This window comes from Nannobrachium achirus (assembly GCF_963921795.1).
Source record: "Nannobrachium achirus genome assembly, chromosome: 4".
In the NCBI taxonomy this organism is placed as follows: domain Eukaryota; kingdom Metazoa; phylum Chordata; class Actinopteri; order Myctophiformes; family Myctophidae; genus Nannobrachium; species Nannobrachium achirus.
The window spans coordinates 27251601-27273623 of record NC_137813.1 but is presented as its reverse complement, the minus strand read 5'-3'; the positions used below and the strand labels follow the sequence as shown (position 1 = coordinate 27273623).

At 42.4% G+C, this 22023-nt stretch overlaps 1 protein-coding gene across 2 annotated transcripts; it reads left to right on the top strand.

Moving 5' to 3' along the window:
* Nucleotides 1-115: 115 nt before the first annotated feature.
* Nucleotides 116-10053, top strand: luc7l3 (LUC7-like 3 pre-mRNA splicing factor). Of its 2 annotated transcripts, XM_080723887.1 has the most exons (11): nucleotides 116-323; nucleotides 2054-2120; nucleotides 2233-2272; nucleotides 2365-2509; nucleotides 3362-3436; nucleotides 3632-3736; nucleotides 4252-4413; nucleotides 5045-5394; nucleotides 6000-6166; nucleotides 6785-7029; nucleotides 9390-9527. In XM_080723887.1, the coding sequence occupies exons 1-10, from the start codon at nucleotides 225-227 to the stop codon at nucleotides 6994-6996; spliced, it is 1422 nt and encodes a 473-aa protein (XP_080580013.1). In that variant the 5' UTR covers nucleotides 116-224; the 3' UTR covers nucleotides 6997-7029; nucleotides 9390-9527. The 2 variants fall into 2 exon arrangements, with proteins under 2 accessions (XP_080580013.1, XP_080580012.1); XM_080723886.1 differs by having other exon boundaries at nucleotides 6785-10053.
* Nucleotides 10054-22023: the final 11970 nt, after the last annotated feature.

Here is a 22023-nt window from a genome sequence, read left to right as displayed (position 1 = left end):
TTTGGTCACAGGCGAGTTACCCCTTTGAACCAGAGAGAGGCAGCAATGCGCCATTGTAGTCTTGCCTGCCGGAAGTCCAATAGCTGCAGAAGAAGATGCTGTTTTGTGAGACGGTCGGAAGCTGCCATTTTGTCCAGAGTTAATGTTGCGCGCAATAAATGGTGTGAGTTAGATAAAATACAAGAGGGGGATTTTAATCCGCACCGACTGAAATAAACGGCAAAATGCTTTCTGCCGCCCAGCTACTGGACGAGTTGATGGGCCGAGACAGAAACCTGGCCCCCGACGAGAAACGATGCAACGTGAGATGGGACCACGAGACGGTGAGTTAGCATCGGCTAATTATAAGCTAAGCTAAGCTAAGAAGGCTGGTCTGCTTCTGTTAATTCATTTCCCGGACAAACAATGAATACGGTATTCTTAAGATTCCGATCATAATTACGCAGACATTGACACGTGGATTGATAGTACAGTTCGCAAACCCATATGTGGTTCTTCTGTGAAAGTGTGGAAATGGCGTTGAAGGTGATGTTGGTGTGTTAGCAATATAACTAGTTAAATGGTGTTGGTGTTAGCAACGATAAGGCCAGCGCTGCGTTGTGCTGCTCTTGTTTTGTCTGTTAGTTGGGTCGTTGTTCTCGCAATAACGTCTCACTTCAATTCTGTAGATCACTGGGTCCCAAACAGTGGGATATATGTGGTTCACGGACCAATGTTTATGGGTCACGACGAAGTAAAAATCTAATTTTACTTAACTACATTTAAAAAAAAAATATATATATTTGTCTATGTCAATAACTCTGTCTGCTAGTGTACACATGTAATCAAAAGGAACCACGGCCCATTTGGTTGCATTTGTACGCTCGTGAGTTACAAAATGAATAAAACAACTCAGGATTGTATTGTGTACAAGCTGGGCCAACAAATAATTTGCACTTTGGATCCTAAAGTTAACATGATACGTCAGATAATCCGCTGAGTAGCCTACAGTCACACTATCTAGACGCAGTGGCGTCAGTTCAGAAAAAGCTAAGGTATGGCAACTGCCAACTGGTGTCTTGCGCGCGCGTGCAAGACACCAGTCATGTTGCCATACCGTAGCAACAGGCATGATATATCTATTTTAAGAAGTGCATATAATATATAAATATATAGGCCTATACCTATAATATAATTATACTACCTTGTTAAAGTGACCATTTAGTTAAATTTAGCATTTGTAGTTATTTTACTGTAATTTACCAACATAATAACCCGCACAGATAGACAAAGAGACGTTCATGGATTCATGTTTAGAACTAACTTTTATCTTCCCCCCCTGGACCCAGGGTATGGCAGCTGCATACCCCTGCCATACCCAATTTACGCCCCTGTCTAGACGTCACGTTTAGTTAAGCCAACCAGATGGTGCCACTCGCCAAAGTTGGGTGGCACTTCCTTTCCAACATGGGCATCACCATGTTGTTTCACGCAGTGACGTAATCCTACTGACACACGGCAGGCCTTTAATACTTACATTCAGTAGGTCTACATGAACACAATGCAACGAGTCATGTCACAGACTGTGAAGTTGTACACCCCTAAATGGGTTAAGGTTCCAGCAAAAAGGCAACCGTGCCTTCTTGGCCGCAACACCAAACTTGCGAAACACCCTGCCTATGGGTGTCATTTTTAAAAACCAGATTAAAGACATATTTTTTCTCCCTGGCCTTTAAAAAAACTACTGCTCCAATGCCTCCACAGATTATGTGTGTTGTGTACGGGGCTAGTGTGCAACCATGGTGGCACACAGTAACATGCCATGAGATTGTTGTGCTGATAATCCATAGTAGATCCTGAGTCATAGACATAATACTCAAGGCTGATTAGTATGATTTGTAATACTTAATGCAAGTACCAGCACAAATAATTGATTAATAGTGTCTTATATAATGCCTGCTTAATCTGATTTGACAAAGGTGTCATTTGACGAGAAACTTGCGATAAACTTGAGCTCAAACAAACCTTACCTTGCACATACCGGTAACTATAAAATGTTTATTTTCTTCTATAGGTGTGCCGATACTACTTGTGTGGCTTCTGCCCAGCAGAGCTATTCACAAACACCCGCTCTGACTTGGGTAAGTTCAAGAACTTGTATTGAGTCTTCGTAGTTTTCAAACTACCAGTTATTATCTGGATGCATGCGCAGTATTTCTGTGTTGATTGAGTTTTGTATTTCTTTTCCCCCAGGTCCTTGTGAGAAAATCCATGATGAAAATCTAAGGAAAACGTAAGTACTCAATGCAGTTATAGAAACACTGTATGTGTGTTCAGTTAGCTTTAAGAAAAAACACACACTCATTGGCACATCCCTCTGTCCAGGTACGAGAAGAGCTCTAGATTTATGAAGGAGGGTTATGAGCGGGACTTCCTACGCTACCTCCAGTCTCTCTTGGCCGAGGTGGAGAGGAGGATTCGTAGAGGGCATGCTCGCCTAGCACTCTCACAAGCTCAGCAGCAAGCAGGGGTAGGTTTGCATTAACATGGTTCCCAGTTTTATATCCATCTCACAGGGAGATAATGTCTGGCAAAGAACTGCTGCTTAAATTGTCACCTTTACCGTGACGGAGGCGTTGTCCATCGGTGATCGTCTCAATAGTTTGTCGTTGGGTTGGGCGATATGGAAAAATACAATGCCACAATATGTTTCCAAGCTGTATCACAATACGCAGTCTTATCACATTTCTTTTTCATGTTTTTTTACGGTTATTTTTCAAGTTACCTAACAGTACAACCACCTACAAACTAAAAGAAAAAGGAGTAACAGACCATTCAGATCAGTGGTCCTCAAAGTGGGGTCCAGGGACTCCCTGGGAGGTCTAAATTGACCCTTACAAGTATGTAACTATGACGGTATACAAGTAAGGGTCCATTTGGTTTCATTTGTATAAAGTTAAGGGGAGACCTTGACTTTTTAAAGTTTGAGAACTACTGATTTAGACAAATGTAGGTTTAAATGCATTCTGCAATGAGTCTCTGTATTAACAATTCAACAGGATTTTTATAAGGCTCCCTCATATTTTTATCACGATATATACAATATCTCTGAAAAGGAATATCGTGGAGACATTGTATCGTCTTAACGATATTTATCACCATATTGCCCACCCCTAGTTTGTCGTTACATAATTTCATTGGCAATGGCAACTGCCGCTATCCTCTAGGAATAATGTAATTTATGTTTAAAACTTTAGTACTGGATTTTATGTGTTAATGCATGTTTTTATGTTTGCACTATTCATTCTAATGTGGCTGACCGCAAATGAACATCTCTCCCTCCTTCAAAACATTCTGTAAATGTTGTCCATGCCTTCTGCAGGGCCCTGGTCCATCAGGGAAGACTGAGGAGAAAGTCCAAGTTTTGACTGAGAAGATTGAGGACCTGGTTATACAGGTTTGTGACCATATACACAGTTTGACTTTGCATTCATGCCAGTAGAGTACCCAGTAGGTATCCAGACAGTTTTAAGTAAATTGTGCCCTTTGGTAGGTAGCACACAAACCCTCGTACAGCCTTAGGTTGAATGGAATAGAATAGAAGATGAGGGTCTTGGTAAACTGTCCAGTGATGAAAACCTTTGTGTCCCAGATTGAGGAGCTGGGTTCGGAGGGTCGTGTTGAGGAGGCCCAGGGCATGATGAAGCTGGTGGAGCAGCTAAAGGAGGACAGGGAGCTGCTAAGCTCCACCCCCTCGGTGAGTAAGCTAGCTTTGTATAATGTCTGATATCCTCGGTTGCCATGGTGCTTGTCAACATGACAGTTGCTGCCTAGTTAGAATAATTGTTGTTTCTGTTGATTTACTAGTTGTTCTCCCCCCCCCCCCCTGAACAAGCTAAAATTAAAATTAATTTTGTGGTTAGACGTTTTGAGCATCAACAAAATGTAGCACCTGTTTTAAAAGCGTAACCAAACACGGTTGTGTAAATCCACCTGTTGTCTATTGTTTATGTCAGGTGATGTCTCATCTGCTTATAGCGTGACATCAATTTTCAACACCACCAACCAATAGCAGATTACCTTTTCATTACACTGGTTCACCAGAGGTATCAGCTTTCACATTTTTTGTGTGGGCGTTAGTTTTTATTTAAAGTAATACGTTTTTTTTTTTTTTTTCCAACCTGTAGGAAAAAAAACACCTGCCACCCCCTTTATGTCAGTGACAGTGAGATGTTTTCCCAATTATGAATTTTGTCCATTTGCCTTTCCTAGACCATCGAGAGCTTCGCCCAACAGGAGAAGGCCATGGAGGTGTGCGAGGTGTGCGGGGCCTTCCTCATCGTGGGCGACGCCCAGTCTCGGGTGGATGACCATCTGATGGGCAAGCAGCACATGGGATACGCCAAGATCAAATCCACTGTGGAGGAGCTCAAGGTAATGTGCAGTGGTGGAAAAAAGTACTCAAATGTTTTACTGAAGTGAAAGTATGTACTTGAGTAAAAGTATGAAAGTGTGTAAAAATTTACTTAAAGTACCAAAAGTAAAAGTGCAAAATGTTTGAAAATAGCAGATCTACAAGCTCACAACACCTCTATTTGCAAATGGCTAAGGTATAAAATTGGGCTAAAGTGTATGTTTTATATTATTTATATCTGCAAAGTAACTAAAGTTTTCAAATAAATATAGTGGAGTAAAAGTGCAATATTTGTTATCGCCCACGACTAGCTGCAGGTATGATGAAAATGAGGCCTGTTGGATGCTGTGCTCTTGTCATGTTGACCATACATGAAGCTAGATAGCATTTTTTAGGTTTTAGAAGTTTTTTAATGATTAGGTGCATGGTCTACCTATGTTATTGTTTTTTTCTAGATTGATATTCCTGTTCTATTGTTATATTGTTGTTAATGTACTGAAATATTATGTTGCTTATTATAGTGATGTGTATTACCTGCTTATTGTAAATTGCTTTGGATTAAAAGCGTCTGCTAAATGCTTTAACTGTAATCTGTAATGGTCACTGCGTTTTGAAAAGAACTTTCCTAACCCTGCTATCACCTTTCTGTAGGAGAAACTGCGCCGACGGTCAGAAGAACCAGTCGGCGAGAACCCAGTGGTCCGTAAAGACCGCGAAGACCGAGAACGTGAGCGAGAGGAGAGGGAGAAGAAGCGCAAGGAGGAGGAGGAGAAGGAAAAGGAGAAGGAGCGTGAGAAGGAGAAAGAGAAGGAAAAAGAGCGGGAGCGAGAAAGGGAGAGAGACCGGGACAGAGAGAAGGAGCGTGAGAGAGAGCGAGACAAGAGATCGCGTAGGAGCCACTCCAACAGCCGCCACTCCAGCCGGGCGTCGGACAGGAAGAGGAGCCGGTCCCGTGACCGTCGGAGGTCCAGGAGCAGAGACAGGGAACGCAAACGCAGCAGGTATGACCAATGGACCCTGACTGGGGTTTCTATTTGTCAGAACCCTGGTATAGAGAGACCTTTCAGTGTTGATCCACTAATTGCCATCAGTAATGATGATCTACTTGGTCAAATGCCCTTGCAATGGGGACCATATTCTATACATTTCACAAGTAGTGGGTTCTAGACTAAAGACTACAATGGATTATTCAGTTCATACTTGAGTATATCAGGGTTGTATATATTTATGCTCTGTCATTCTTGTACATTTAGATTATTGGGTTAGTTAATGGGCTAGAAAATAAATCTTGGCAAACTCCCCTTCCTTGCGAAACAATTCCCTAGAAATAATGATGTATTTAAATTTATCATGCAGCATTTAGTCATTCAATTATAATCATTGATCCCCGGTTCACTATATTTAAGTATCTTTCTGCTGCTTCATGCAAATGGTGTTGAGACTTTTGTGATAGACTCTGTCCTCCCATTGTTTGCCAGATAATAGCCTAGAAACTAAATGCGCAGGCACTCTGAAGTGTAATGGGTTTTTCTTTTGGCAGGCATGAAACTGCTTGACATAGAATAAAGCTTCAGCTTCATTGCATTTTCTTATCATCTTTCTCAAGGAGTCGGGATCGGGAGAGGGAGAGGAGGAGGAGCCGTGACCGGTCTGACAGAAAGCGTCACTCGCGCAGCCGCGAGAGGAAGCGGTCGCGTAGCGCTGAGCGCAAGTCCCACCGCCACCGCAGTCGTAGCAGAGACAGAGACAGAGAGCGGTCATCTAGAGACAGAGGTGAGGCCTAGCAGTCCACAGGGTTCCCACGGTCATGAAATTCCTGGAAATATTTTGAAATTAGAAGAAAAAAAATTCCAGTACTGGAAAAGTTTTGGAATTGATCAAAGGTCCTGGAAGGTCATGGGAAAATATTTAGCTATGCATAGTTTTTCTAAAACATGTATAACATTACACGAAACATGTAACATAAGTAGTTTTTCGCCGAATTCTATATGCTCACACCCTTCGAGTGCTCGCAGCTGTCGCTTGATGCAAACATACACGGCCGTTATAACTGTCTATATGGGTCCATTTGGTTTCATTCTATGCTTTATTTTATCCATAATACCATTAATGCTTTATTTCTGCTACACTAACCGTCTTTGGGCATTACACCCATTATAGGCCTGGAAATTGGTTTAAATATTTTGGAAAAGTTTTTGAAATTCATTGGTAAAAATGTCTCAAGACATTGTACTAAGAATAAATAAGGTAATTTGCCAATATTCAAATTTAGCTCTTAATACTGGCGTTCGAAGTAAGGACAGAATGGCTGCCATGGGAATATGGGCAAGTGCCGTCGGAGCATCAACATCACCAGCCTGCTTTAATGCATTCTCTTCTTTACCTTCCCAGACCGTAAGGACTCAGACGAGAAGAGGAGCAGCGGCAGCAGCTCCAAGAAAGAAAAGCCGTCTGACAACGGCGACGCGGCCAAGGCCTCGACGGACACGGAGCCCATGGAGACGGAGGCGGCCGGCTCCGCGGTGGACACCGCCGCCGCCGCCTCGCTGCTTAACGGCCAGCAAGAGCTCCTCCATTCTGAAGGTGACACTCAGTCCAATTAAAACTGATCTGATAGGACCTCAGATCAGGCTCAGGTAAGTGCGTCCTCCTGCCCCTTCGCAACACCAACCCACCACCCCACAACCCCCACCCCCTACCCGCACACCCCTCCCTCCTCTCCTACCCTCCATTTACGTTAAGTTCAATGCCTATTGTTTTTTTTCTGTCTTATCTACTGTCTGCATATATATATATATATCTTTATCCTGTTTTCAAATAGTGCATCGTAAGTATGCACTGAAGATGGGGGACTAGGCCTGATGAATGAGAAGAAGGTAGAAAACAGTCACACAAAGCCAAGAGGGAAAGGCCAGTGTAGCCCTGAGCAAACATACCCGGAGGTACCCCTCGTTTTGTATCGGTTTTTTACAACACATGTGGTTGTGTATTTAAATTGAAGAAAAACTATATGAAAACCAAATTTACTTCAATCACATTTTCTTCTTGCATTTACCTGTTTTTATTTTTATGAACTTTGATTTATTGACTTATATCCCATTTATGGAGCAAATTAAAACCAAGTGTATCTTTGGGATAGTGGGGCAGGGTTGTAGTCGTACACGGACGCAACCATTTTGTAACGCAGCTGCCCCGTTCAGGTATTTGTGAAAACGATACCGATTTTGTTTTCTTTTTAAGTATTGTCGTAATTTATAACTTAAATATCGATTGCCAATGGATTTGTTGTCCAGGTCAGTGTGCCTGATGATGCCATATGTGTATTTTTTTAATTTTATTTTTGAGGGGGGTGGGTGGGTGGTTGGTGTCATAGCACCGGGACCTAACGTAACTAACTAACTGGACGGTAGGGTTTACCAAATCAATTGCAGCTGACTTCCATACCTCACACAGCGTTGGTGTTGTGAGCAAGACCACATGAGAAAAGGGCAAATTAAAAATCATGGATACTCTGACTCTCAAACTGTGCAGGTACTCACCCCAGGTACTCCTTTCTCTACCCACATCCATTTCTGAATGCTGTTGCCTGTCAAACAAAGTGGTTTTCCAAACCATGAACTTGAAAGCTTGATTTACTTTGTATTTTTTGTGTTAATTTAATTTAAAACGCACACTTCAAATATCTTAATTTAAAACGCAAATATCTTTTGAAAGAGACTGTATACGGGCAGTATGAATGTCCAAGACACTGTGAAATTGTTGAAGTGATGGGACACTTTGGTAGAGAGGTTTTGGTTGTGTACTTGGTTTGTTATGATGTAACTAGTCCAATTGGTGAAAAACATTTCTCTGTTGTGCAGTTGATTAGAAACCCAAAAGTAGTCTCTCATTGACTTCCATTGTATGATGAAACTGCTCTCAAAGGTACTCTTTTAGCACATAAGCGACTGCGAACAAAGCCGATTTAAACACACTGGGTTTTGTGTCATTGCTGTCAGGCAGAAACCATATCCCCATTTTTTAACTTTTTTTGTGTTTTGGGTAAATTAATGCCCTACTTGATCTACAACAGCGTCACTCAAAAGTAGATCTACAAGCTCGAAACACGGCGCAAAGCAACATGTTTTTTTTAGCTTGTCTATTGGCTACTTTTGCTATTTTTGAATTTGAATCTTAAAGTATCTGTTCTTGAGGTTTTAATCAGCTTTGTTCACTTTTGGTTATGTGCTAAAAGAGTGGCTTTGAGAGGTGTTCGCACAATGAAGTCAAGACACTATTTTTGGGTTACTAATTTTCTTGTCAACTAACGGAGCGATGCGTCCCACCAATTGGACTAGTTGGATCATGACAAGGTAAGTACACAACCCAAACCTCTGCCAAAGTATCATATTGCTTTAATGTCACATAACAAGATTAGCCTGCTTGATATACCCTTGCCATCTGCTTAAATTGTCACTAATGTAGCAAATGTCCCATAGTATAACATTTTACTAGGAAGTATACATGAATTCTGGTGTATAGAGTTTATTTAAGTTTGTAAACTTTTGTTTGCATTTTACATGGAAATTATTTAAACTAATGGTTATTGCCTTTTCACAAAACTAACTTATGGCCATGGGAAATATCAAACAGGTTGAGACCAATTAAAATATGTATGTATATGGTGATGAAAAGGATTTCAAAGTCACATCAAACCACTACCACTAATTGTACAGACCACATGGTAAAAAGGAAGTCTTGATAAATCAAAGGTAGAACATTTAAAAAAGCCAGGAATTTCTGGCCCAAATGCATTGCACACTGTCCTTGGTAGTACTAAAAGGCTAGCGGTGTCTCTGTTAATACTCTACACCTTCCTCTGCGACTGATTTGAGGGACCTGTTAAGCTAGGAGGAATGTGTGTGACTTCTACACCAGTAGCAACATAGGCTGCTGTGTGCACTTGTCGAAAAGGCCTTTGCTAATATGCTGTTCTGTTAACGTTTTTGCTCAACAGGGGAAGCTGGGAAATTTGGAGGAAGAATCAGAAGAGTGCACCCCATCCTTACCCTGAACCTGACACTTCGCTGCTTAAAAACAAGGTGAACCACAAAAGTAGTGGCTTTAAGGAGAAAACATAGAAAACAAACCTGTACAAGAGGATAAAAAAGAAAAGAAAAAACATTGGGTTTCATGTTCCTTTTAGATTTGCTGTTTTTCTGGAAGTATTTGTTTCTTGTTTCAGGATGGGGCTAGTTGTGGTTCATCTGACATTGTATCTCTTAGCTTGGTTTCTTTTTTTGGCCATCATTTTAATTACGGAACTTAGTGCAAGTTCAAGATGAGTTGTCTGGCAATCTCTACACGTTCTCCTTGTTTCTTGGCATTTAGAGTAAATTACATTGAAGAAAACAACAAAAGTTGTGGCTTGTTTTGTTTCTGTCAGGTTCCACTTCACTTAGTGATTTTTTATTTTAAATTTTGGAGAAGTCGGTTAAGTAAGCATTACATTATGTACAATGTTAGTCCAGGTTTTTCCCCAGAGCTCTCATTGATCGCTCATCCCCTTACTGTAATATAACAAATTCATTTTGATCAAAAGATTTTGAGGACTGAATGATTATTGTTTTTGCTTATTTTAATGCTCATGTCTGTCTTGATGAATAAAAAGTGAAAACGTATATTTGGTCTCTTTCTTTCATCACTTTTAACATAAATCATGCTATATGGTTGTCGTTAGTCCATAAATGTATGTAACAGTTTTGCCATTTTAATGGTAGATGACACAGGTCAAAGGTATTAGGGTTCAAGCTTAGCACATTGATATATTTTGGAGCACAAAGTGCTCCAAAATGTTCAGATAGATTGCTATGTTGACTCTAAACTTGATAAAACAGTGTGGGCAAAACCAGCATCGCATTGTATTGCTGGTGTTGGTCCACTGTTTTTAATCAAATTCAGGGTCAACACAGCCAGCAGGGATTTTAGAGCACTTTGTGCTTCCTTGGGTTGACGAGCTTTATGGAAAAGATGGTTTCCTTTAGCCATAAACACTTGGCACCTGCCCACAGAGCCAAAACTACTAGTAACTTGTGTACTGACCATGGTATTACTGGGCTTAACTGACCAGCAAACTGGCCTGAACCGAACCCCACAGAGAATCTGTGTTGCGTTTTCAAGAGGAAGATGAGAGACACCAGACTCAACCACACAGATGAGCTTAAGGCATCTATCAAAGCAAATCTGAGCTTCCATAACACCTCAGCAGTACCACAGGCCAACCACCTCCATGCCACACCCCATTGATGAAGACATTTGTTCAAAAGTATTCCATACAAAGTACTGAGTGCATAAATCAACATAACCTTTCAGAAGTTTGACATTTCTGTATTATAAATCCTTCTTTTGAGTGGTCATGTGGTCAATATTTTGAGATGGATTTTTTTTTGGATTTTCTTGTGTTGTATGCCATAAAGATCAAAATTTTTAACAAAAAAGCTTTTGAATATTTCACTGCATGCACAGTGAGCCTAAAATATATGAAAGTTTAAAAATAATTGTATTACAAGAAAATGAACTTTTACACAATATTCTAATTTTATGAGAAGGATCTGTATGGATTGTATGGTATGGTATGGTATCCCTAGAGCAGGGGTTCCCAAACTTTTTTGTCTCGGGGAACCCCATGAATATCCTTTTAATTCGAGGCACCCCTACATTATAATTTTCACTCCCAGCACCTTATATTTATAGCATATCGTCGACGTAGGGTGGAAACCTTTTATGTCCAAAACCGTAGGTTTTGTATTTATCATAAAATGTACTAAACTAGTGAAAACAGCTGATCTACAAGCACACAACGAGGCGTTGTGCGCTTGTAGATCGGCTGTTTTCACTAGTTTTGTGCGACAGTCTTGTATGATGAAGCAGGGTTTGTTTTACCAAAAGATACAAGGTTTCTGCCCGACAGTGACGATATTTTAGTGATTATGTTGTGAGGAAAACGTTAGAACTGACTGAAAATAACTTTGTACTTCAAGTTTAAAATGATACTAAATATATTTTCAAATGTCCAAATAAATTCCAAATATTATCAAATGATCTCGCGGCACCCCGGGACTGCCATCACGGCACCCCAGGGTGCCCCGTCACCCACTTTGAAAACCCCTGCCCTAGAGACACATCATCCTTCCAGCCTGCAAGATTGGAAGGAGTCCAGATAGAACATGACATGAGATACTTTCAGGAGAAATAATTGTTTTCTTTCAAATTGTCCCCCACTGGTGGCGCCTGCTTTGAAAACGTGGACTACAGTAAACCACTGCCAAGTAAAGCTGATCAGTTGGTCTGTATATTTCCTCAAAGCATTTACTGGTGTCTGTTTTTTTGTTTGTTTTTATTTACTTGTTCAGTCAGTGCATGGTTGCACCATATTTGCCCCCTTGTTGAAGGCACAGGTATACAGTATATCGTCACTGTCGGGCAGAAACCTTGTATCTCCAAGTTTCAAATTTAAATGTTTTTTCGTAAAGTAAAGCCCCGCTTCATCACATAAGGGAATACCAGAAAACTCGCCCTAAAACAAACTTGCCCCAGAATTTCCCAACGGGTCTGTGGCCTTAAGATAGATGCAGATTAGACTAAAATCTAATCTTTGCTTCTGGGGGTCCCTGGAACAAAATATTTTGCGATAGGGGTCCATCCGTGGAACAAAATATTTTGAGATGGGGGTCCGTGGCCAAAAACACATTTTGGGGGTCCTTAACCACTGATAGGCACATTCTACAATGTCTTCTAAATCATAACAATTTTCTTAAAAAAAAAAAAAAAAAAAAAAATGATGTTGCCATCAGTGTTTCTCAAACTTTGTCATGTGAAGGACCCCCAGAATGATATGTATTTGGCCACGGACCCCCATCACAAAATATTTTGTTCCAGGGACCCCCAGAAGCAAATAGTAGATTTTAGTCTATTCTGCATCTAGGTTAAGGCCACAGACCCGTTGGGAAACGAGTTAGAGGCGTTGTGTGCTTGTAGATCGGCTGTTTTCACTAGTTTAGATCAATTTTCAAATGATAAACGCAAAACGAACGGTTTTGGACATTTTTTCACCTTTCAACGGTGATATGATACATAGGTCCGTCTTTTCACAATGTGCGTTACATTCACCCAACAACTTCCTTTTTTATTTATTTATTTATTTCAACGGGACGATGCATATTAATGAACACTACATTAAGCAATGTAAATACATCGGATATTGCAAGATGCAGATTTTCATCCGTAGTCCCCAACATCAACATCAACAATACTGACATAACAACGGTGGAAACTGCAAGGCACAAATCTGCTCAAGTTTCTCAAACTTAAAAGACACATTGATATGCAGACAGGAGGAGTCTAGGATCAAACCAATAACCTCTGCTCTGCCGCTCTTGCACTTGTTCCGTGAGCTCTTGAGTCTGAACCACATATCGTTGTCGGGCAGAAACCTCATCTCCATATTCTAACATTGGCAGAAACCTCATCTCCATATTCTAACATTGGCAGAAACCTCATCTCCATATTCTAACATTGCGTTTTTGGTTAATGGCCTACATCATATTTCAGATTTCAGATCAGTCCAAACTACCTAATGGGTCCTGAGGTGGTCAGTAAAGAAAGGTGCCCAGGGGTCTCCGATGCCCACTGTACCCATTTGTAGTTATATTGTCAGATAAAATAAGATTGTGTTGTGTATGTGTTTATATGTGTACTCGGGATAAAGTTATCAGTCCTGGGGACTGATTTCAGTCTTGACAATTCCATAGGGGCTATGTCTGAGATCAGTGTAGATCCACAAAATAAAAAAATAAATACAAAATAAGCGATGTAGATGTTGATCTCCAAACTAAAAATCAGTTATAATTTCAAGATATGAGTATTTGAATTGGCCAGACTAGCATAGAATACAACAGAACTTCAGAAGATACTTCTATAAAATGAAGCATGGATTTATTTGGCACACACATTCAGTGAAGGCAGTTCAGAACTTCAAGGAAACACCCCAAATATTGGTGTGCGCTGCACGCGGCATGTTTAAAAAAAATCACATATTGGGACATGATCTGAAAATAATTTTCAGTCTTGGGATTGTTTTTTGCTTTAACCCCTGTGTACTATTTTGATTATGTGTATAGGCCAATGGTGGGCAGCCCAGTTGACCATGTATGGTATAGGCTATTATGAGAGTATGACGTGTGATGTGTGTATAGTATAAGTATATTTCTATTTCAGCATTATCTTGTTTAACAAAACCCATCTCTGATTAGCCCATTGCTATAAGGTTTTAAAGGGAGTAGGGGTTTAGATATATGCACCATCTAGTTCTCTAAGCCAGTGGTTCCCAAACCTTTTAGCTCGAGGCATTAGACGTTTGCTCAGGACCCAAACTAGTGAAAATAGCAGATCTACAAGCACACAAGCGTTGTGAGCTTGTAGATTGGCTATTTTCACGACTTAATACAAAATAATCTTTTGAAATATATGTATTTTTTTTAAATGTAGGAAAAGAATATTTGATTTTTACTCGGAGTCCTGATCCATAAAGATTGGGTCCCCACATGGGTCCCGAGTCCCAACCCACTGTTTGGGAACCACTGCTCTAAGCTGCACCTTTGAGTGAGAATACACAGGCTATTCCCATTACGGTGCGCTACACAGATGTAAAATTGTAAATGGTGATGGCCGTCTTGACTGCCAGCCAACTGGCTCTGAGGACAAAGCCCAGAGATTTGTATTAATCTGCCATGGCACACTTGATTCAAATGCTTGCAGTCTGTCGCTGTACAATCAAGGGCGCTGAATAGGGGATATGTTGGCAGGATTTCTGGGCTGACGGGGCGAATATGCAATAGTTTATACATTAGGCTTTTATTGCTAATTAAATATTGAGGACTCGTGTTATATATCTTTCCAAAGGCCCTATTAAGGGGCTTCTGTGACCATATTTTGCTGATGTTGGTGCACTTGTCAATTCACCTCGCTCATATTGCGTCTGTCTCGCTGACTCGCGCTCTTGCACAAGAACAGCCTCGCATTGTCTCAGCTCTGACCTTTGCAAAGCACATCAGAGCTCATCACTGGGGTGTAATTGATTGCTGCTGAGCAGCCAGGTCGGTGTACGCTACAGCTCAGCCATACAACTTTCTTCCCTGCCGCTTCACTGAAGAGCACCGTCTGGAGCTGAGCCAGTGAGAAACAACGGGGCGGCACACTTATGCACTGGTCTGGGTCCCTCCCCCCCCTTCTTTCTACTCCAACTCCTGCTATTCTTGGCAGTTGTTGCACTGGGTGTTTTGAGTGGTCAAGCATGCGTTCTGGGCTTATTACTTTTACTACAACAGATCAGAATGTCTGGGAATTCTGCCCCAGTCAGAATTCCCAGACATCTAAGGGCTGATGCATACTCCACTTTTAGAGCCGAATTTATTTCGGTTCGGCTCTGTCTGAACTACAAGACGTCATTCGGGGGGCGGGTACAGTCATTAATTTGGCTGTTCGGTGCCACCAAGAGTTTGTGACTCCCCGAACCAAAATAGATTTGGCTCTAAAAGTGGGAGTATGTATTGGCCCTTAGTTTTGATAAGATGAGTCTTATCAATATCAAGTCTTCATCAATGCAAAGTGGCCAAGTTGCCTGGAGAGACTTACACGAACAAAAAAATCAAATGTTTTGTAGCACAACTTAAGTCTATGACAATAAAAAAGTTGCAATATCAATAATGCAGGACTGCAGGTTTGAAAAACAGGGCACACCAACCAGAACACAATAATCTTCATTACTGATTCAATTTTATGCTACTTCAAAGCAGCTTTCTCGACAAAAGAAAGTACTGACAACAGTAGTAAGGAACACATAATGAGCTGAAATCATTATAAAATGCAACTTTTTTTCTTATTTTCCTATTCCTAAGCAGCAAAACTTTTGCATCCTTTGTTTGTCCAGAGTCTGGAAATAAAGACAACCAAATTGTTTTCAGTTATGTATGGGCCTACATGAATGTTGGAGATTTATTGCACATACTGTGCATGTATAATTCATTATTTCATCTAAATTATATCTATCCTGTATCTCTCTCTATCTCTCCCCTTTTAAACCTGATGGCCTGCTAACCCACAACTAATGTACACCTAACCTAACCACACGAACCCTAGTGTCCCTATCCTGGGCAGTTCTTCAAGTTCACAATCCATTGTGAACGTGTGAGCTTATACTACAGTAGATGGGCATTTTTTGACATTCAACATACAATACAGGGACGTGCAGTGCAGAGAATAGCGACTTCAAGCAAATGACTGCTACGGCAGATGACAAAGGTAGCCGGAAATGATCAGCACTCGATAGATAAACCTGCTGTCGTCGCAGCCGTCTCTACAACGCCAGAAGCTTCCTTCCCACGTTGTGGCTACATACAACGCCTGCTGCGTGGTCACGTCGCCATAGGAACCAAAGAGTTCAGTAACGGGTGGGACCCCGTGGCGGAAGGCTGTTTGCTGAACTATTTTGACTGCTATGGCGATTACGTAATAGCAGCCGGAGTCCCGCCTCGCGTCATGGTTGTAGAAACGGGTTGCTTAAACTGCCTAAGGCAGGAGCTGGAATTTCTAAAGGGGCCTTTTGTTGAAAATATAGAAAATAGCTGACCTCCAAGCTCACAACGCATCGCTGCTGAGGTTATTTTCTAGGCTTGATTACGCCCTGCTCATATCTCCGCATCAGTATGACATCACACCACATGTGTACACAAACCTTTGGATCTCCATATATGGGCATGAAAGGGATTCTGTTAGGGATCTCCATATATGGGCATAAAAGGGATTGTATCCCAGATGATGCCCTGTTAGGAGATCCACACTAACAGAATCCATATATGGTCCTACCGACAGCTGCTATAAGCCAACCCTGGCGATAAGGTCTGAGTCGAAGAAATGCTTCTTTCCTGGCAAGAATTGCCCCTTTATACTGTAGGGCTCGTTTGTGTATTGTATGACATCACGCCACATCATCGGCTGAGGACTGTGTGATGTCATCATATCTCCATATATGGAGACATAAGTTGCTCATGCCCAAATATGGGCTGGTGAGGTCAGACTTAGTTGTTTACATCATTGTTCATAAATAATGCATTAAAAGTACCAAAACATGACCCCTCACCCCTCGCTGTCCTTGCATATTATTATAAGAAGTATAACCATAACCCCACACTGAACAGGGGATTAAAGTACAGTATTTTCTGGACTATAAGGCGCACCTGACTATAAGGCGCACTGTCAATGAATGGTCTATTTTCAAACTGTTTTCATATATAAGGCGCACCTGACTATAAGGCGCACATAATAGACGCTACCATTGCGTTATGCATCAAACAGATGGAGCTGTGCTAAAGGGAATGTCAATGTCAATGAATGATCCATATATAAGGCGCACTGGACTATAAGGCGCACTGTAGTTTTTTGAGAAAATTAAAGGCTTTTAAGTGCGCCTTATAGTCCGGAAAATACGGTATGCTGTGCTGGAATACAAAACAACATTATGCAAGAGTAATTTAGGGTGTCTAATCTTTGTATATCTTCTGTTTGCAGTGTATAGAAATTGTGAAATGGGTGAAAATTATAATTGCGACCGTAAGGTCGCAGTTTAGTATCAAAACCTCCACCGGCCGTCCGTCACACGTCACACGTCACACCTTTGCCCTGCTCATATCTCCGCATCAGTATGAAATCACACTGCTGACATCACCGGCATTATCTACCGACAGATTAGTAACAAGATGTCAAAATCGTTGAAGGTTGAATCTCCAGATATGGAGATAACCAACACATCCCTCCAGGCTCCATATATGGAGATAACCGACGCAGTGGTGTCCGGTAAGAACTTAACCGAGATGCCTTGAATCGTATGGAAGGCAAGTATTGGCTTCCATACGAAGCAGTATTGGAGATGGTTGGATGTGATGATAAGCTATAAGCCAACCCTGGCGATAAGGTCTGAGTCGAAGAAATGCTTCTTTCCTGGCAAGAATTGCCCCTTTATACTGTAGGGCTCGTTTGTGTATTGTATGACATCACGCCACATCATCGGCTGAGGACTGTGTGATGTCATCATATCTCCATATATGGAGACATAAGTTGCTCATGCCCAAATATGGGCTGGTGAGGTCAGACTTAGTGTGATGCGTAGGTTATCTCCATATATGGAGATTCAACTTCAATGAGTAACCATGGCAAACTGTCAACTGCCCGTATGTCTTGATAATTGGTAAAACAAACTTTTGGCCTATTTGTGGAGATCTCCCGATTAGGGAGTCTTACTGGTTACTACACAGAGAGTGCAATTATTTCAACATAAGATGCTGCATTCAAGTTCAGGAGAGTTTGGACAAGGCGATTCTCTGCCTCACTAGAATGCTGCCTTCAGGTATGGCATGGAAAGAGGGCATTTGCATTTCTTTCACCATAGTAAAAACTGCATTCATGGTCTGGACTGGAGAGGGCACTTTTTACAGACGGATAAAAGGGCAGGGGCTCAAGCCTCCTTTGATGTCTACGTGTGCATGTGCTTGATACAATGTGTCTAAGGTTTAATTAGTAAAATACTTAATTGAAGAGACTCACAAAACCAGCTCTATCCGCTGCCTTCGTTAGACCACCTCTAGCGACGGTTAATCTGGTTTCCTGCCTTGGCCTCTCTTGGCTGCAGCTCTCCTGCCTGAGTCCCGGTTCGCCGGTTGAGTAATTCTCTGGTTTCCTTCCTTGGCCTCTTGGCTGCGGATCTCCTGCTTGAGTTCCCTGCCTGTCCCTGGAGGAACAGATTGTAGCAGGTGGTGCTGAAGACGAGCTGTTAACTTCTGGGACAGGATCAGAGACGTGGAACACCCGTCTCTGGTGTCAAAGCCTTGGACTCAGGGCCACTGCACACTTTGGGGGCAAGATGGGACACCGGACACGAGTGGGGGGATGTGTGATTTGGACTAGATTAGAGCAGTGGTTCCCAATTAAACCTTTTAGCTAGAGACCCAAAAGAGAAATTTGACGTTTTCCTGGGACCCAAACTAGTGAAAACTAAGCTCACAATGCGTCGCTTCGCGCCGCCATGGCTATTTTCACTATACTTATTAAACATTTGTTTTCTAATTTATGGAATTTCTTCGATTATTTTTTTTTTTTTAATTCATGAAAAATATTCGTTTTTTTGGGGAATGTTTTGAAAATTTTTGGAAACCAAAAATTAAGGGGCCAATAAAAATGTTTCTGCGGCCACAAAGGGTCCCGACCCAGTGTTGAGTGGTTTAGAGCACCATGAATATCACATTGAGGGCTTTGAGTTGTATCAGTCTTTGTTTAACCAAATATGCGGTGCCTTTTATGAGTTAATTTTATTTTAAGATTTTTTGTTTTGGGGCTTTTATGCCTTTATTGATAGGACAGTAGACTGACAGGAAATGGGGGAGGAGATTGGGAGTGACAGGCGGCAAAGGTCATCCGGATGTGGCAATGCCTGCAAGTGGTATGTGCCTGGACCAGGGAGGCTAGCAGGCGCCCCTACTTAATTTTATTAAAACATCCTGCAAAGCTTGGAGTGCATGGGACTGAGTTACTAGGGCCCAAGGTGGGAGGGGCCTTAATTACCTTTTTAGCTAGTGAAAAATAGCAGGTATATAAGCTCACAGTGCGCCACCTATGCCGCGCTGCGAGCATGTAGATCTGCTATTTTTTTAAAGTCATGAAATGTGTGCAAATCTTTGAATATATGTATTATTTTAAAGCGAACATTGTAACTCATGATATTTTGCTTCTGGGTGGTCCCTGGAACTAAATATTTTGAGATGGAGGTCCGTGGCCAAATACATATCATTTTGGGGGTCCTTCACATGAAAAGTTTGAGCACCACAGGTTAAAAAAAAAAATCTTCAAAGACTTTCACAAACGTTCACGTTTACAAGCTCGCTGCGAGCTTGTAGATCTGCTATTTTTCAATAGTTAAAGCACAAAATAACGCAGTGAATCCTTGTACCCAGGCCCAGAATGTGGTGCAACACCCCTGCATGAGGATGTGCCATACTCAGAACAGATCATTCCCCTCTGGTGATGCAGTGCCATTTCCTCCTTCCAAAGCATGCTTGTTGTAACATTGAACAGAAGGAGGCAGTGCATGCCTATTTTTGGGAGACATGATTTAAGCTGAGGGCTGTGAGTATAGGATGAGGCAACACCATCAAAGTGCACATTTCTCCACAGTGTCAGACGCCGGTCACGTGGACATCCACCGTACCTCAACACACAAACACAGCAATCTTTCTATATCTTATAAGAGAGCAGTATTTCCCCCAGGGCCGAAGGGGGAATACGGTGGGAAGAAACAAGAAAGATGGATGATGGAAGGAGGTGAAAGGAATGGGTGAGTGAAAGACACAGCGCCGGTGTGACACAGAGGGAGAGAGATGGATAGAGTCTGCCGGACGTGAGACTAAATAACTTGAGTTAAAAAAAGGCTAATGGAGACAGATGGTCCCTCTCAGCCCAACTTCCCCATCCCATCCCACCCTCACACACACACATGCACTGAAGTGAAGGTCGAGAGAGAGAGTTGCACGTAGATTATGTATTAGGCGAGGCCATTCGTCAGTGTCACGGTACAGTAATGCCCTGTCAAGGTGTTGTCTGACTAATGGCTGACGCTCCCCAATGCACAGCATGCGCACACAACCACACAACTTATGGCACATGTCAATCGGCTTCCTGAGAGAATGCGATTCCCTCATTCATCATTCATGCTGCACACAAAAAAATAACCCTAACGGGCTATCCCAGAGGGTGTTTGTGCTGTAATTAAAGGCATAACAAGGCGGCGGCTTTGCATCATCAAAGCACACAGATCACAGTTAAAGAACAATCCCTCAGCACCTTAAGGCTTTTACGGAAACATGCGAGCTATAAAAAGAACACAACTTTCTTCCCTACGTAAGACTCATGCATCGATAAAAATAACAAGAGAACGCTTGACAGATTGTTAACTACCTCCTTGGTTACCGATGATTAACTTCACACACTACACGTCTATAAAACACTTCTAGGCCTGTAGGAGTGCCTCGCAGGTTCATAAATCATTGTTAGAGGCAGAACGTCTGTCAAACCAATCACATTGCTTGGCGGGAAGCAGTCGATGAAGTATACGACCCCAATTACGCCCGCCATTCCTGTTTCTAGCCCTAAGAGCGAGTCCTAGTGGCCTGATAGCAAATGAGCTGGAACTGCTGCACGCTGGAAGAGCCTGTGTTTCCGCTTCGGCGCCCTGAGAGGGTGCGTGAGAACGCGGTGTGCAGAACGGGTAACACATTTGATTCCATTCCGTATGCCATTCTCTCTCTCTCCTCATCCCTCCAGCTTCTCTCCACTCTCTTTGTGTGTGTGTGTGTGTGTGTGTGTGTGTGTGTGTGTGTGTGTGTGTGTGTGTGTGCGCAGGGGCGTCACAAGGGGGGGGGGGGGAGTGGGACTGAGTTACTAGGGCTCAAGGTGGAGGGGCCCTAGTAACTTTAGCTAATGAAAAATAGCAGATATACAAGCTCACAGCGCGGCACCGAGTGCCGTGCTGCGAGCTTGTAGATCTGCTATTTTTGAAAATGTGTGCAAATCTTTGAATATAGGTATTTTAAACGAACACATTTGTAACTAAAACTTTGCTTCTGGGGGGGGTCCCTGGCTGGAACTAAATATTTTGAGATGGGGGTCCGTGGCTAAATACATATCATCTTGGGGATCCTTGACATGAAAAAGTTTGAGCATCACTAACATGGAAACATAGGTTTATTGCACACATTTGCACGATTTTTCAAAAATAGCAGATCTAGAAGCTCACAGAGCGGGCACTTGGTGCCGTGCTGTGAGCTTGTATATCTGCTATTTTTCAATAGTTAACATTCATGGGAGGCCCGCAGTGAATCCTTGTACCCAGGGCCCAGAATTTGGTGTGACGCCCCTGTGTGTGTGTGTGTGTGTGTGTGTGTGTGTGTGTGTGTGTGTGTGTGTGTGTGTGTGTTGTATGTATTGTGTGTGTGTGTGTGACGCCCCTGTGTGTGTGTGTGTGTGTGTGTGTGTGTGTGTGTGTGTGTGTGTGTGTGTGTGTCTCTCTCTGTCCCTCAGCAGATGGCTCCACCACAGGAACAGGGCTCCACACCAACTCTGAGCGACAGCCCAGCAGTTCTCCTCTTGTCTCTCCTCCTCTTTCTCTCCTTGTCTGTTCTTCCATTTCATGTCTTTGCCCCTTTAGCGCTCAGCTCCCCCCATCTCATTTCCATTTGGTGTTTGCAGTGTTGGGAGGGGGGGGTTGGGGAGTGTCGGCGGGTCGGCCGGAGGGAGCATTTCTGTTCTGCCCCTTTAGTTTTCCGGGCATCAAACCTCTGTTGTGGACAGGGGACATCCTGGGCACTGCTAGCTCCTTTCGGAACCTCATCGCTCCGCTGCTCTGCAGCTCCGAGATGAGGTTCCTCCCCGTCGTATGCCAGATTCGACCTGCTGGGTGGACGATCCACCGTTAGCGCTCACTTCTTACTTTGATGAAGATTCTATCCAAAAAGTGAAGGTTTTCTGCTGATCTATAATCGTTTTACTTC